General features: G+C 51.6%; 1 protein-coding gene across 1 annotated transcript; it reads right to left on the bottom strand.

The window, feature by feature from the left end:
* Nucleotides 1-2,351: 2,351 nt before the first annotated feature.
* Nucleotides 2,352-13,896, bottom strand: LOC119949232 (histidine--tRNA ligase, mitochondrial-like). Its single transcript, XM_038770821.1, has 13 exons — nucleotides 13,673-13,896; nucleotides 12,743-12,817; nucleotides 12,376-12,495; nucleotides 11,399-11,494; nucleotides 10,816-10,941; nucleotides 10,604-10,711; nucleotides 9,780-9,878; nucleotides 9,571-9,664; nucleotides 9,001-9,128; nucleotides 8,631-8,873; nucleotides 7,435-7,551; nucleotides 4,768-4,914; nucleotides 2,352-2,726 (listed from the first exon to the last, which is right to left on the bottom strand). Exons 1-13 carry the CDS (start codon nucleotides 13,775-13,777, stop codon nucleotides 2,667-2,669), a joined length of 1,518 nt encoding a protein of 505 aa, XP_038626749.1. The 5' UTR covers nucleotides 13,778-13,896; the 3' UTR covers nucleotides 2,352-2,666.
* Nucleotides 13,897-15,137: the final 1,241 nt, after the last annotated feature.

A 15,137-nucleotide genomic window follows, 5' to 3' on the forward strand; every position in this document is an offset into this window, starting at 1 on the left:
GTACATATTTATTCTATTCATTTTATTCTGTTAATATGTTTGGCTTTGTTCTCTGTCTCCCCCTTCTAGACCGCGAGCCCGTTGTTGGGTAGGGACCGTCTCTAGATGTTGCCAACTTGGACTTCCCAAGCGCTTAGTACAGTGCTCTGCACACTGTAAGCACTCAATAAATACGATTGAATGCATTTGTACATATTTATTCTATTTATTTTATTCTGTTAATATGTTTGGCTTTGTTCTCTGTCTCCCCCTTCTAGACTGTGAGCCTGCTGTTGGGTAGGGACCGTCTCTAGATGTTGCCAACTTGGACTTCCCAAGCGCTTAGTCCAGTGCTCTGCACACAGTATGCGCTCAATAAATACGATTGAATGAATGAATGCAGAGTCCTGTACTACTATGTGCTTTCCCGCGGACCTGGAGGGCGCGTGCGCAGCGCGCCCCTAAAGCCAAGAGGTAGCCACAGTTGATGATGATGGCATTTATTAAGCGCTTACTATGTGCACAGCACTGTTCTAAGCGCTGGGGAGGTTACAAGGTGATCGGGTTGTCCCGCGGGGGGCTCCCAGCCTTCATCCCCATTTTACAGATGAGGGAACTGAGGCCCAGAGAAGTGAAGTGACTTGCCCAAAGTCACATGGCTGACAAGTGGCGGGGCCGAAATTTGAACCCGCAGCCTCTGACTCCAAAGCCCGGGCTCTTTCCACTGAGCCGCGCTGCTTCCCTAGTTCATTCATTCATTCAATCATATTTATTGAGTGCTTACTGTGTGCAGAGCACTGTACTAAGCGCTTGGGAAGTACAAGTTGGGAACATATAAAGACAGTCCCTACCCAACAGTGGGCTCACAGTTGCCAGTCCTTAGATGTGGGGAGAATCCGGGAGCCGCTAATACGACTACAGCCTGGGATTGGGAGTCAGAGCATTCATTCATTCAATCGTAATTATTGAGCGCTTACTGTGTGCAGAACACTGTACTAAGCGCTTGGGAAGTACATGTTGGCAACATATAGGGATGGTCCCTACCCAACAGTGGGCTCACAGTCTAGAAGGGGGAAACAGAGAACCAAACAAAACATATTAACAAAATAAAATAAATAGAATATGTACAAGTAAAATAAATAAAGAGTAATAAATACGTACAAACATATATACAGGTGCTGTGGGGAAGGGAAGGAGGTAAGGTCGTGGGATCTAATCCCGGCTCCATCGCTTATCAGCTGTGTGACTCTGGTCAAGTCACTTCGCTTCTCTGGGCCTCAGTACCTCATCCGTAAAATGGGGATAATAATAATAATGATGGCATTTATTACTTACTATGTGCAAAGCACTGTTCTAAGTGCTGGGGAGGTTACGAGGTGATCAGGCTGTCCCACTGGGGGCTCACAGTCTTAATCCCCATTTTACAGATGAGGTAACTGAGGCCCAGAGAAGTTAAGTGATTGCCCAAAGTCACCCAGCTGACAATTGGCGGGGCCGGGATTTGAACCCATGACCTCTGACTCCAAAGCCCGTGCTCTTTCCAATGAGCCACGCTGCTCACCTTGTAACCTCCCTCGTGCTTAGAACAGTGCTTGGCACATAGTAAGCGCTTAACAAATACCATAATTATTATTATTATTACTATCGAGCCTGGGGCAGGCAAGGAGGTTATCCTCCTCCTCAGTGGTATTTATTAGGCACTCGATCTCATCTATCCCTCTCCCCCACAGCCTACTTCTGGCCAGGAATCATATCATATTGCTCTTCCTCACTTCAAAGCCTCATTGAAGGCCCATCTCCTCCAAGAAGCCTTCCCTAACTAAGCCCTGCTCTCCTCTTCTCCCTCTCCCTTCTGCATATAGCTTTAATCAGCTTTAATTCTATTTGTTCTGACGACTTTGACACCTGTCTACATGTTTTGTTTTGTTGTCAGTCTCCCCCTTCTAGACTGTGAGCCCGTTGTGTCTCTATATGTTGCCAACTTGTACTTCCCAAGTGCTTAGTCCAGTGCTCTGCACACAGTAAGCGCTCAATAAATACGATTGATTGATGGATTGATTCCCAAGAACGAGCAAGGAGGTAAGGCCCCGGCAGCGGAGCCCAGAGCCCGGGCTAGTCAGAAATCCTGACCAACGGGCACGGGCTCACGGTGACCTTCAGACAGGGGCGTCGATCACATCCCAATCCAGTAAGCCTGGGAGGTGGGAGACTTGACGTCTGGCTCAGTCTCTGCTTGCAACCGTTTGCGGGATCTCAGGCAAGCCCCATAACCTGTTGGGGCCTCGGTTTCCTCCTCCATACAATGGGGGCTGTAGTCCCTGCTCCTCCCTGCCTCCCCAGGTTATCGTGCTAGCAAAATGAGATGATAGGCGTGAAAGCAGATTTGTGGTATTACCAGATTATTTCCAATTTGCCCCATCACGTCACCCAGAGCCCCGCCAGGCTTGGCCACTCTCTCCGGCCATAGGCCGCGTCCCACACGGCCACGGGTCTTGTCTTGGGGACCCTGGAGCCTCCGGGCCTGTCTGTGGCGTTCCTCTGTGCCCAGGGTGGTCCCGGTCTCCATTCCTCCTGCGGGAGTGGACGGGGCTGGGTTCAGGTCATGGGAAGGCAGGCAGAAGTCGGCCTATGTGTCTCTGGGGTTGACACCCGACCGGTGGAGATGGATCGGTGACGCCGCTGGACCATCAGGCCTCCGCTATTCGTCTCTGGATTTCTGCCACCACGGCGTCCCTCCGGACGTCCTCCTGAAATACAAAAAACGCCAGAGGACAGCCTTTCTCCGCCTCCCCGCGACCCCGGCCGCTGTTCCCACCACACTCCGCTTCCTCCAAAGGTGGAACCCCCTAAATGTAAAAATGGTCTTTCCTGAGCACCCACTGGGTGCCATGCACTGAACTAAACACTTGGGAAATCATCATCATCATCATCAATCATATTTATTGAGCGCTTACTATGTGCAGAGCACTGTACGAAGCGCTTGGGAAGTCCAAATTGGCAACATATAGAGACAGTCCCTACCCAACAGTGGGCTCACAGTCTAAAAATCCAAGACAATGTGGCAAGTTCCATAATAATGAGTAATTACGGTATTTGTTCAGCATTTACTAAGTGTGAAGCATTGTACTAAGCACTGCGGTAGACACCAGACAGCCAGGCTAGACACAGTCCCCGTCCCACATGGAGCTTAAAGTCTAAATAGGAGGGAGAATGGGTATTATATTATATTATAATTATATTATATTATTACTCTATTTTATTTGTGCATATCTATTCTATTTGTTTTATTTTGTTAGTATGTTTGGTTTTGTTCTCTGTCTCCCCCTTTTGATAATAATAATAACGATGGCATTTATTAAGCGCTTACTATGTGCAGAGCACTGTTCTAAGCGCTGGGGGGGGGATACAAGGTGATCAGGTTGTCCCACATGGGGCTCACAGTCTTCATCCCCATTTTCCAGATGAGGTCACTGAGGCTCACAGAAGTGAAGTGACTTGCCCAAGGTCACACAGCAGCCATGTGGCAGAGTTGGGATTCGAACCCATGACCTCTGACTCCAAAGCCCAGGCTCTTTCCACGGAGCCACGCGGCTTCTCTAGACTTCTTTTAGACTTCTTTTAGACTGTGAGCCCACTGCCGGGTAGGGACTGTCTCTAGATGTTGCCAACTTGGACTTCCCAAGCGCTTAGTCCAGTGCTCTGCACACCGTAAGCGCTCAATAAATACGATTGATTGATTGAACCCCCATTTTAAGCGCTCAATAAATCCAACAGAAGGAATGATTGAGTGAATTTTACAGATGCGGAACCTGAAGCATCTAGAATAATAATAATAATAATAATAATAATAATAATTGGCATTTGTTAAGCGCTTACTATGTGCAAAGCACTGTTCTAAGCACTGGGGAGGATACAGGGTGATCAGGTTGTCCCACGTGGGGCTCGCAGTCTTAATCCCCATTTTCCAGATGAGGTAACTGAGGCCCAGAGAAGTTAAGTCATCATCATCATCATCAATCGTATTTATTGAGCGCTTACTATGTGCACAGCACTGTACTAAGCGCTTGGGAAGTACAAATTGGCAACATATAGAGACAGTCCCTACCCAACAGTGGGCTCACAGTCTAAAAGGGGGAGACAGAGAACAAAACCAAACATACTAACAAAATAAAATAAATAGGATAGATATGTACAAGTAAAATAAATAGAGTAATAAATATGTGCAAACATATATACATATATACAGGTGCTGTGGGGAAGGGAAGGAGGTAAGATGGGGGGATGGAGAGGGGGATGAGGGGGAGAGGGAGGAAGGGGCTCAGTCTGGGAAGGCCTCCTGGAGGAGGTGAGCTCTCAGCAGGGCCTTGAAGGGAGGAAGAGAGCTAGCTTGGCGGATGGGCAGAGGGAGGGCATTCCAGGCCCGGAGGATGACGTGGGCCGGGGGTCGATGGCGGGGCAAGTTAAGCGACTTGCCCAAGATCACACAGCAGACATGTGGTGGAGGCGGGATTCGAACCCATGACCTCTGACTCCAAAGCCCGGGCTCTTTCCACTGAGCCACGCTGCTTCTCTACCTCTACCTCTACTTCTGTAGAAGTGAGGTAACTTGGCCAAGGTCACCCAGCAGGCAAGTGGCAGAGGCAGGATTAGAACTCCGGTCGTTCTGACTCCCAGCCCCCGGCGCTCTCCACAAGGCCACGCTGCTTCTCTACTATTTACAGTGGTTAGCTTCTCTGGAGGCCCGGCCGGGGGCCTGAGACCGCCCCCACCCCCCGGGGCCGGCCTCACCTCCTCCCGGCTGGCCACCGTGCGCAGTTTGACCACGCCGTCCTTCAGCTCCCGCTCCCCGACGATGGCCACCAGCGGGATGCCCGTGGCCTCGCAGTGCTGCAGCTGGGGCAGCAGCTTGGGATTGTCCTTGTACACCAGCTCCGCCTGTGAGGGAATCATCATCATCATCATCAGTCGTATTTATTGAGCGCTTACTGTGTGCAGAGCACTGGACTAAGCGCTTGGGAAGTCCAAATTGGCAACATCTAGAGACAGTCATCATCATCATCATCATCATCAATCGTATTTATTGAGCGCTTACTGTGTGCAGAGCACTGGACTAAGCGCTTGGGAAGTCCAAATTGGCAACATATAGAGACATCATCATCATCATCAATCGTATTTATTGAGCGCTTACTGTGTGCAGAGCACTGGACTAAGCGCTTGGGAAGTCCAAATTGGCAACATATAGAGACGTCATCATCATCATCATCATCATCAATCGTATTTATTGAGCGCTTACTGTGTGCAGAGCACCGGACTAAGCGCTTGGGAAGTCCAAATTGGCAACATATAGAGACAGTCATCATCAACATCATCATCATCAATCGTATTTATTGAGCGCTTACTGCGTGCAGAGCACCGGACTAAGCGCTTGGGAAGTCCAAATTGGCAACATATAGAGACAGTTATCATCAACATCATCATCATCAATCGTATTTATTGAGCGCTTACTGTGTGCAGAGCACCGGACTAAGCGCTTGGGAAGTCCAAATTGGCAACATATAGAGACAGTCATCATCATCATCATCAATCGTATTTATTGAGCGCTTACTGTGTGCGGAGCACTGGACTAAGCGCTTGGGAAGTACAAATTTGCAACATATACAGACATCATCATCATCATCAATCGTATTTATTGAGCGCTTACTGTGTGCAGAGCACTGTACTAAGCGCTTGGGAAGTCCAAATTGGCAACATATAGAGACAGTCATCATCATCATCATCAATCGTATTTATTGAGCGCTTACTGTGTGCAGAGCACTGGACTAAGCGCTTGGGAAGTACAAATTGGCAACATATAGAGACAGTCCCTACCCAACAGTGGGCTCACAGTCTAAAAGGGGGAGACAAAACCAAACATACTACCAAATAAAATAGAATAGATATGTACAAGTAAAATAAATAAATAGAGTAATAAATCTGTACAAACATATATACATCTATACAGGTGCTGTGGGGAAGGGAAGGAGGTAAGATGGGGGGGATGGAGAGGGGGACGAGGGGGAGAGGAAGGAAGGGGCTCAGTCTGGGAAGGCCTCCTGGAGGTGAGCTCTCAGTAGGGCCTTGAAGGGAGGGAGAGGGAAGCCGATCCACTGGGCAGTGGTCTCGCCTAAGCGCTCTCTGAGGGCCCAGCCCTGTACTGAGCGCTCTTAGGACAGCGCTGCGGAAGCCAGAAGCGGGTCCCCTGCCCTCCAGGGGCTTGCAATAATAATAATGGCATTTGTTAAGTGCTTACTATGTGCCAGGTACTGTTTTAAGCACTAGGGTAGATACAAGGTAACTGGGTTGGACATAGTCCCCATCCCACACAGGGTTCACAGTCTTTATCTGTATATATGTTTGTACATATTTATTACTCTATTTATTTATTTATTTTACTTGTACCTATCTATTCTATCTATTTTATTTTGTCAGTATGTTTGGTTTTGTTCTCTGTCTCCCCCTTTTAGACTGTGAGCCCACTGTTGGGTAGGGACTGTCTCTCTATGTTGCCAACTTGGACTTCCCAAGCGCTTAGTCCAGTGCTCTGCACACAGTAGGCGCTCAATAAATACGACTGATTGATTGATTGATTTATCGCCATTTTACATGAGGGAACTTAGACCCAAAGAAGTTATTAATAGTTTTAATTTAATTTAAATAATTTAATAATTTAATTTAATAAATTGCCAACTTGTACTTCCCAAGCGCTTAGTACAGTGCTCTGCACACAGTAAGCCCTCAATAAATATGACTGAATGACCAATAATAATAATAATAAAGGCATTTATTAAGCGCTTTACTATGTGCAAAGCACTGTTGTAAGCGCTGGGGAGGTTACAAGGTGATCAGGTTGTCCCACGGGGGGCTCACAGTCTTCATCCCCATTTTCCAGGTGAGGGAACTGAGGCCCAGAGAAGTGAAGTGACTTGCCCAAAGTCACACAGCTGACAATTGGCGGAGCTGGGATTTGAACCCATGACCAACCAGAGGACGGGACAAGATTAATTAGGAGAGCTTACGAATGGCTTACAATGCTCCAGGGCCCTGGGGTAGATACAGGATCGGTTGCAGTCGGAGGGAGGGAAGATGACTCAAGCCCCTTTTGCAGAAGAAACACTGGCCCAGAGACTGTAAGTGAGTTGCCAAAGGCCACACAGCAGGCCAGGAACAGAGCTGGGAGGGCAACGCCACGTCTCCTGCCCCCAGACCTCCGTGCTCTAGGCTTCCCTGAGACCTCGGGAGTTTCGGTGACCCTCCAGTGCAGCAGCCGAGACCACCGCGGTGGGGTGGTCTCCCAGCCCTTCGACCTTCACGGCCCCGGAACTCGGTGCCCCCCAGCCTTCAGAAGGGGCTCCGGAGAAATCCCAGAGGGGACCACTTGCCAACCGGACGGGGCTCGGGCCCCTGCTGAACTCTCACCTTGATCCCGGCATCCCACAGCTCCGCGATGAGCTTCAGCCTCTCTCTGAGGAAGCTCTTCTGGGCCGCCGCCACGAGCACCTGGGTCTCTGTGGTCCGCACCGTCTCCTTGGACGCCTGCGGGGAGGAAGGGGTAGGCGGGCCCCGTCTCATCGAGGCAGATGGAACCTCCCCAAATAATAACAGTAATAATAAGAACATCGGTATTTGTTAAGTGCTTACTATTTGCCAGACGCTGCGCTGAGCGCTGGGGTGGATACAAGCAAATCGGGTTGGACACAGCCCCTGTCCCGCGTAGGGCTCACAGTCTTAATCCTCATTTTACAGATGAGGTAACCGAGGCCCAGAAAAGTGAAGTGACTTGCCCAAGACCACACAGCAGACAAGTGGTGGAGCCGGGATAAGAACCCATGACCTTCTGACGCCCAGGCTCTACCCACTGCTTCCCAAGCCACGTTTGGATCCACATAAGATCCACAGAGGCAGGGATCGCGTCTTCTAAGTCCTTGGGACTCTCCCAAGTGCTTCAGTACCCCGCTCCGGACACAGCAGGTGATCAGCGAACCCAACCGATCGACCGATTCTCGGCCGGCCGGGGAAGAAGCACTCAACCAACTCGAATCTTATTTTATTTTGTTAGTGTGTTTGGTTTTGTTCTCTGTCTCCCCCTTTTAGACTGTGAGCCCGCTGCTGGGTAGGGACTGTCTCTATATGTTGCCAATCTGTACTTCCCAAGCGCTTAGTACAGTGCTCTGCACATAGTAAGCGCTCAATAAATACGATTGATGATGATGATGAATCCCGTGCCCCAAACTGAGCCCAAGAGCAGCCCCGTGGAAGCCCCTCTCTCATCCCTGCCCTTCCCCAGGATGATCCTGCCCCAAGTTTTTTCTCTGGGCATATCGTCCCCCCCACCCCACCCCCGCAGTGTTTAGTACAGTGCCTGGCACAGAGTAGCGCTTAACAAACACCGTCATTGTTACTATTATTAGGCGCTGCAGAGAACCCAGGCTAACTCCTGGGAAACGCATGATGGGCTTGCAGTGCAACCGTGTATGTGCAGTTGCGTGGGGCAGCTGGTGTGCCCCGTCCATGCCATCGGCGCCGCGGCCGCCTCATCCGAGAACCGCACCGAAGGAGGAGAGGATGCCCCAACCACCCCCAGCCCCGGCCCATCTGCGATTTTGGCTCCGAACCTCCAACCTGCGCTCCACGATGGCCAAGATGCGCTCGACCCCGATGCTGAGCCCCACGCAGGGCACCTGGTGGCCCTTGGGGTCGAACATGCCCACGAGCCCGTCGTAGCGCCCGCCGGCGGCCACGCTGCCCACGCCGAGCGGCTCTTCCCCCTGCTTGGCCGGGGGCTGCACCAGTACGGCCTCGTAGATGACCCCCGTGTAGTAATCCAGGCCCCGCGCCAGGCTCAGGTCGAAGGAGACCTGCGGGGACCGGCAGACCGTCGGTCCCGGAAGACCAGAGGTCCCCCCGGCCCCGGGCGGGTCACCGTGTCCACAGTTGACCAGCCCCTTCCCAGCTCAGGCCTCGCCCGGCCCGGCCCCCACTCACCCTGTCAGCCACACCCAGCAGGGTCAGATAGTCGAACAGCAGGTTGAGGTCCTCCAGTCCGGCCCGGGCCTGCTTGTTCTGTGCCAGCTGGGGATCCTGCAGGAGCTGCTCCACCAAGGACACCCCGCCTGCGCCCGGGGAGCCGGGGGGACGCGTCAGCCCGACAGTGGCGGGGGGAGGTGGAGGCACGGACTCTAGACCGCAACCTGGACCCTCTCCACATCTGCACTCCCTCTCTTACTTCCCCCCAACCTACCACCTGATAAGAATGCCAACAACTGCAGCCGTGTATTGAAGATCGGAAGCTCAGTGTGGGCAGGGAATCTGTTACGTGGTGCTCTCCCGAGCACTTAGTACAGTGCACTGCACAAAGGAAGTGCTTAATAAACACAATTGGCTAACCAGTTTGCTGTTATCAGGGCCCGCCACAATCATTATCGCTATGAATTTTTTTCAGAGCCCACAGCCCTCGTCGTTACCGCGGCAGGGCCCGGGCCCACCAGGGTCCAGTGCCCCCCGCTCGGAACGTGCCTCCAACCAACGCCTCCGGGCAGAAGCCCCCCGACTCACCACGCAGCCGAGCGTATTCCCCAACCCGGTCGGCCACCTCTGGAGCCAGGCCCTTCTCGCTCACCATCTCGCGCCTCGCATCCTCCCACGAAATCTGCCGGGGAGTCCTAGCCGTCAGCCCCGGCCCCCGGGCCTCCACTGGACTGGAGGGGGGTCGGCCGCTGAAAGGGGGTCTTCCCCTGCCTCCCTCCGCCCTGCCCCACCTATACCTTGCCCAGTTTGTCCAGCGAGAGCCCGATGGTGCGGAGCCGGCTGTCGGGGACGCCGCAGGCGGCCAGCATCCCATCCACTACCCGCCGGTCATTCACCTGGGGGCAGGGAGGTGAAAAGGGTCACAGCGGGGGTGAGGCAGCTCTGGACCCCAGTTGGCCGTGAAGTGCCTCTCCGGGCAAGGCAGCCCAGCCTGGTGGAAAGGGCAAGGACTGGGAGCCCAGAGATCCTGGTCTGAGTGCCCAGAGATCCTGGTCTGAGTGCCTGCTCTGCCACTGGCTTGCTGTGTGACCTTGAGCGAGTCACTGAACCTCTCTAGGCCTCAGTCCCCACATCTTTAAAATAAGGAAAAGACACCTTTCCTTCCTCCCTCTGGACCGTGGGGACCCCGGGAGGTAAAGAGACGGTGACAGATCAGATTGCCTTGGTTCTACTCCAGTGTTTAGCCCAGAGTCAGCACTTCATAAGAGCCATTATAACCACCTCCATCTCCAAATTACACCTCTGGAGAGGTTTAAGAGGCTCCACCACTTGAATGGTGTGTGACTTTGGGCAAGTCACTTCAATCCTCTGGGCCTCAGTTCCTTCATCTGTAAAATGGGGATAAAACTGTGAACCCCAAATGGCATACGGACTGTGTCCAACCTGATTATCTTGTATCTACTCCGGCGATTAGTACTTTGCCTGGAACATACTAAGCATTCAACAATTAAGATAAGGAAAAAAAAAGGCAAAAACTGTATTGGGAAGTCTGGGAGGGGCTGTCTTGGGCTATACACTCGGTATCTGGGGGAGTCTGTAGGGCGTCCCACCGGGCGGGCACCTTGATAAGGAAATCCCCCAGCTGCAGCCCGCTGAGAATCTCGCACACGATCTTCAGACACTCCGCGTCGGGGATCATGGGGTCAAACTGGCCGGCGATGTCGAAGTCCTGTGGCCCAGGGAGGGGAAGGGCCCATCAGAGCCCGAACCGGCCTGTGCTGAGCACGATCCCCCGCCCATCCCCGGCCCCGCCGGATCCCCATGGCCACTCACACACTGCAAGAACTCGCGGTAGCGGCCTTGGACGACGGACGGGGCCTCCCGGCGGAACACCTTGCCGATCTGGTACCGTTTCATCTTCTTCACTTTATTCCTCGCCAGGTAACGAGCCAGGGGGACCTGCCGGGGAAAAGTTAAGGACAAAGAACCACCGGCCCCTGGCCCTCACCTAGGGGGCAAGCTCAGCATCAGGTCCCATTTTTTCTTTTTTTAATACATTCGTTAAGCGCTCACTATGTGCCTGGCACCGTAATAAGCGCTGGGGCACATACAAAGGTTGGACATAATCCCTGTCCCAGATGGGGTTCACAGTCTTAATCCCCAAATTCCTAATGAGGTAACTGAGGCCCAGAGAAGTGAAGCGACTTGCCCAAGGTCACACAGCACCAAAGGGACAGAGTCAGGATTAGCTAACACTGGTCCAGGAAGACTGGATCAAGCAGGCCGTCAATCCTCCATCATTTCCCCTGTCTAGTTCCCACCCATCTCTCCCCCCAGCCCTTTCTGGGAGAGCCCCCTCCCCAGCACCTCCTGAGGGGGAAGGGGTTGGGACACAACCTCCGAGGCAGAAGGATACAGTCAGGTCATAGCGCAAGGACAGCTGCTCTCCACCCTGATCCTTCAGGTCATAGATGAGCTTCGACTCCTCCCCGTACTTCTTCGTGAGGGTCTCCTGGATGGAGAATATGATCAGAATCAATCACAAAAATCATAATTTGGTATCTCTTAATCACTTCCCGCATGTCAAGCCCCGAACTAAACACTGGGGTAGATATAAGATCAAGTCAGATATAGTTCATGTCCCACCAGGAGCCTCAGAGTTTAAGAGGGAGGGAGAGCAGATATTAATTTCCCATTTTACAGATGAGGAAACTGACGCTCAAGTGTAGTGGCTTGCTTGAAGTCAGCCAGCAGGCAAGGGGAGGAGCCAGGATTAGAACCCAGGTCCCCTGACCCCTCAAGCCCATGCTCATTCCACAAGGCCACACTGCTTCTCAAAGGGTTCAGGTGTCTGGCCTCTTCAAATTCCCGAGGCCAGCCCAGGAAAGAAATTCTCATCCTCAGCAATCAACAGGATTTCCTGGCACCTGCTGTGAGCCCAGTTCTGAACCACAAGTTTGGGGGACTATACTCAATTTAGTCGACATGATGCCTGCCCTCAAGGATGCCTGCCTTCAATCTAATGGGGGTGACAGTCACGAAAATAAATTACAGACAGAAAAAGGGACAGGGGATGTGTGAATGAGGGAGTACTTACGTAACTAGGTCCGTAAGCTAACTCTGAATGCTATAGACTATAAGCTCCTCATGGGCAGGGAATGTTCCTCTCAGATCCGACGTATTATATTTTCCCAAGCATTTAGTACAGTGCTCTGCACACAATAAGCGCTCAATAAATACTATGGATTGACTATAGGAGGTTGTGAGTACAGAAGGGGTGAGAAAGTGCTGAACCAGCAGCTTGGGGGGACGGAAACAGGGGAGATGGGAGGTTAACTGGGGAAGGCTTCCTGGAGGAGACGTGATTCCTCGCTGTGTGGGCCCTTTCTTCACCTTCAATTCAAACGTCGGGGTGTCCAGCTCCTCCGCTCCATGGCGCTTGAAGCAGCTGATGACGGTGCTGAAGATTTTCTCCCTCAAGACCATCTGCTGGGGTCTGCAATCTCTAGTGCCCTGGAGGACCAAACCGGCCAGAAAAGAGGGAGGTGAAGGAAAAGTTCAGAGCTCACAGTCTTCATTCATTCATTCAATCGTATTTATTAAGCGCTTACTGTGTGCAGAGCACTGTACTGAGCGCTTGGAAAGTACAATTCGGCAAGAGAGACACTCCCACAACCCAACAGGGGTTTGGTGAGAGGGCACAGCAGATCTGCCAATCATTTGACTTGTGGGGGAAAACCCAGGGAGTAGAGTTAGTTACCTTGGGTGTCTTGACAAGCGAATCTAACTTCCTTCTCTCCGGTTCGAGCTGGGGCAGCAGTGCAGGCTCTTCAACCTGGAAGGACGTGACATGAGAAACACTGAATTTAACCTACCGCGAGTCTTTCCCTTTAACTCTGCCCAAGGTTTGGGATTTGAAAGACACTAAAACCCGAAAAGGCCCAAGCAGCCATGGAGCACTCTGTCAGGCTCTTGGGAGAGTACTGAAGAAAGCACCTGGACCCCAGCCCTCAAGAGATTTCAACATTGGGAACAAAAGAAGAAATAGCAATTCTTCCTCAGAACTGATGGTGAGGAGTGACTGTTTCACAGACTACAGGACTGGGAGTCAGATGGCCCTGGGTTCTAATCCAGGCTCCGCTGCTTGCTGCTGTGTGCCCTGGGGCAAATCACTTAACTTCTTTGTAACTCAGTTTTCTCATCTGTAAAACGGGGATTAAGACTGTGAGCCCCATGTGGGACGGGGACTGTGTCCTTGATTACTCTGTATCTGCCCCAGCGCTTAGTTCAGTGCTTGGCACGCCGTAAGCGCTGAACAGATGCCATTTATTATTTCCCAGATCCCTCGTGTTGCTCAAAAATCAGGTAGCACCGATCTCCACCAAGTCAAGTCAGGCCAGTGAAACCGAGACAGGGCCTCTCGCCCTTCACTCTGCCCTGGAAGATGAAAGCCTCACACCCCATTTTACAACTAGGAAAACTGAGGCCCATAGGCATCAGAAAGCCAACCCAGAATCCAGGGAGCGCTGACGGCAGGGCTGGAAATTTCAACTCCTAATCCAAAATTCAGGCTACAGGGATACCTTGATTCAACAGAGAGGTCTGGGCACTTGGTTTGGGTGATGAAAGGACCAGGAGAAATCTGCCCAATTATTACCCTAAGCCCACAAGGCACTCAAGGTCGGCTTACCTGGCCGTGAGGCAAGTTGGCTACTGTCCGCACTTGGGGAAGTCTTAAAAACTGGCAGGCCAGAGCTGCCCAGGCCTTTGTGGGCAGGATTCCAAGCTGATGCATCGTGAGGCCCTGGTCCAGGGAGCGGGAGAGGAGAAATCTTCCTGCCTCCGCTGCAACAGAGACACGTGGAATGCCAGAAAACAGTCCAGGAGAGCAGCAGAGAAGCTCCAATTCAGGGCCTAAAAGCAAGAAGCAACATTTGTACACTTTGTTCAACACCTCTGGCACATTCAAGACAGGGGGAGGGCAAGAAGGAGAAGAGGGAAAGGAGTGGGGGAGAATCAATCAATCAATCAATCAATCAATCGTATTTATTGAGCGCTTACTATGTGCACAGCACTGGACTAAGCACTTGGGAAGTACAAGTTGGCAACATATAGAGACAGTCCCTACCCAACAGTGGGCTCACAGTCTAAAAGGGGGAGACAGAGAACAAAACCAAACATACTAACAAAATAAAAGAAATAGAATAGATACGTACAAGTAAAATAAATAGAATAATAAATATGTACAAACATATATACATATATACAGGTGCTGTGGGGAAGGGAAGGAGGTAAGATGGGGGGGATGGAGAGGGGGAAGAGGGGGAGAGGAAGGAAGGGGCTCAGTCTGGGAAGGCCTCTTGGAGGAGGTGAGCTCTCAGCAGAAGGGGGAAAGAGGAGGGGAGAGGGGGAATAGGAGAGGAAAGAGGGTGGGGAGAGTCTTGTGGAAAGAGCCAGGGGCCTGGGAGTCTAATCCTGGCTCTGCCAAGTACCGGCTGTGCGACCTTGGGCAAGTCGCTTCACTTCTCTGTTCCTTAATCTGCAAAATGGGGATTCAACACCCATCTCCTTCATATTTAGACTGCGAGCCTCATGTGGGTCCTGATTATCTCGTAGCTGCCCCAGCGCTTAGTACAGTGCTCAGCACACAGTAAGAACTTAATACCATTGTTATTGCAAATATCACAATTATTCATTATTATTATGCAGTTGAAGTGGGGAGGAGGACAGAAGAAAGGTGGAGGGAATCGGGAGTGAGGGTGGGGGAAGAACAGGACCCGGGAGCCCTCCCGAACGCTTAGAACAGTGTTCTGCACAATGGACGCACTCAATAAACACGACTGTTTTGTCTATGTTGCCAACTTGTACTTCCCAAGCACTTAGTACAGTGCTCTGCACACAGTAAGCGCTCAATAAATACAATTGAGTGAATGAATGAATCAATGAATGAATGAAAGGAAGCAGCCTGGCCTATTGGACAGAGTAGGGGCCTGGGAGTCGGAAGGATCTGGGTTCTAATTCCGACTCCACCTACTGTCTGCTGTGTGACCTTGGGCAAATAATAATAATAATGGCATTTATTAAGTGCTGACTATGTGCAAAGCACTGTTCTAAGCGCTGGAGAGGTTACAAGGTGATCGGGTTGTCCCACAGGG

Source organism: Tachyglossus aculeatus, chromosome X2 (assembly GCF_015852505.1).
Source record: "Tachyglossus aculeatus isolate mTacAcu1 chromosome X2, mTacAcu1.pri, whole genome shotgun sequence".
Classification (NCBI taxonomy): Eukaryota; Metazoa; Chordata; class Mammalia; order Monotremata; family Tachyglossidae; genus Tachyglossus; species Tachyglossus aculeatus.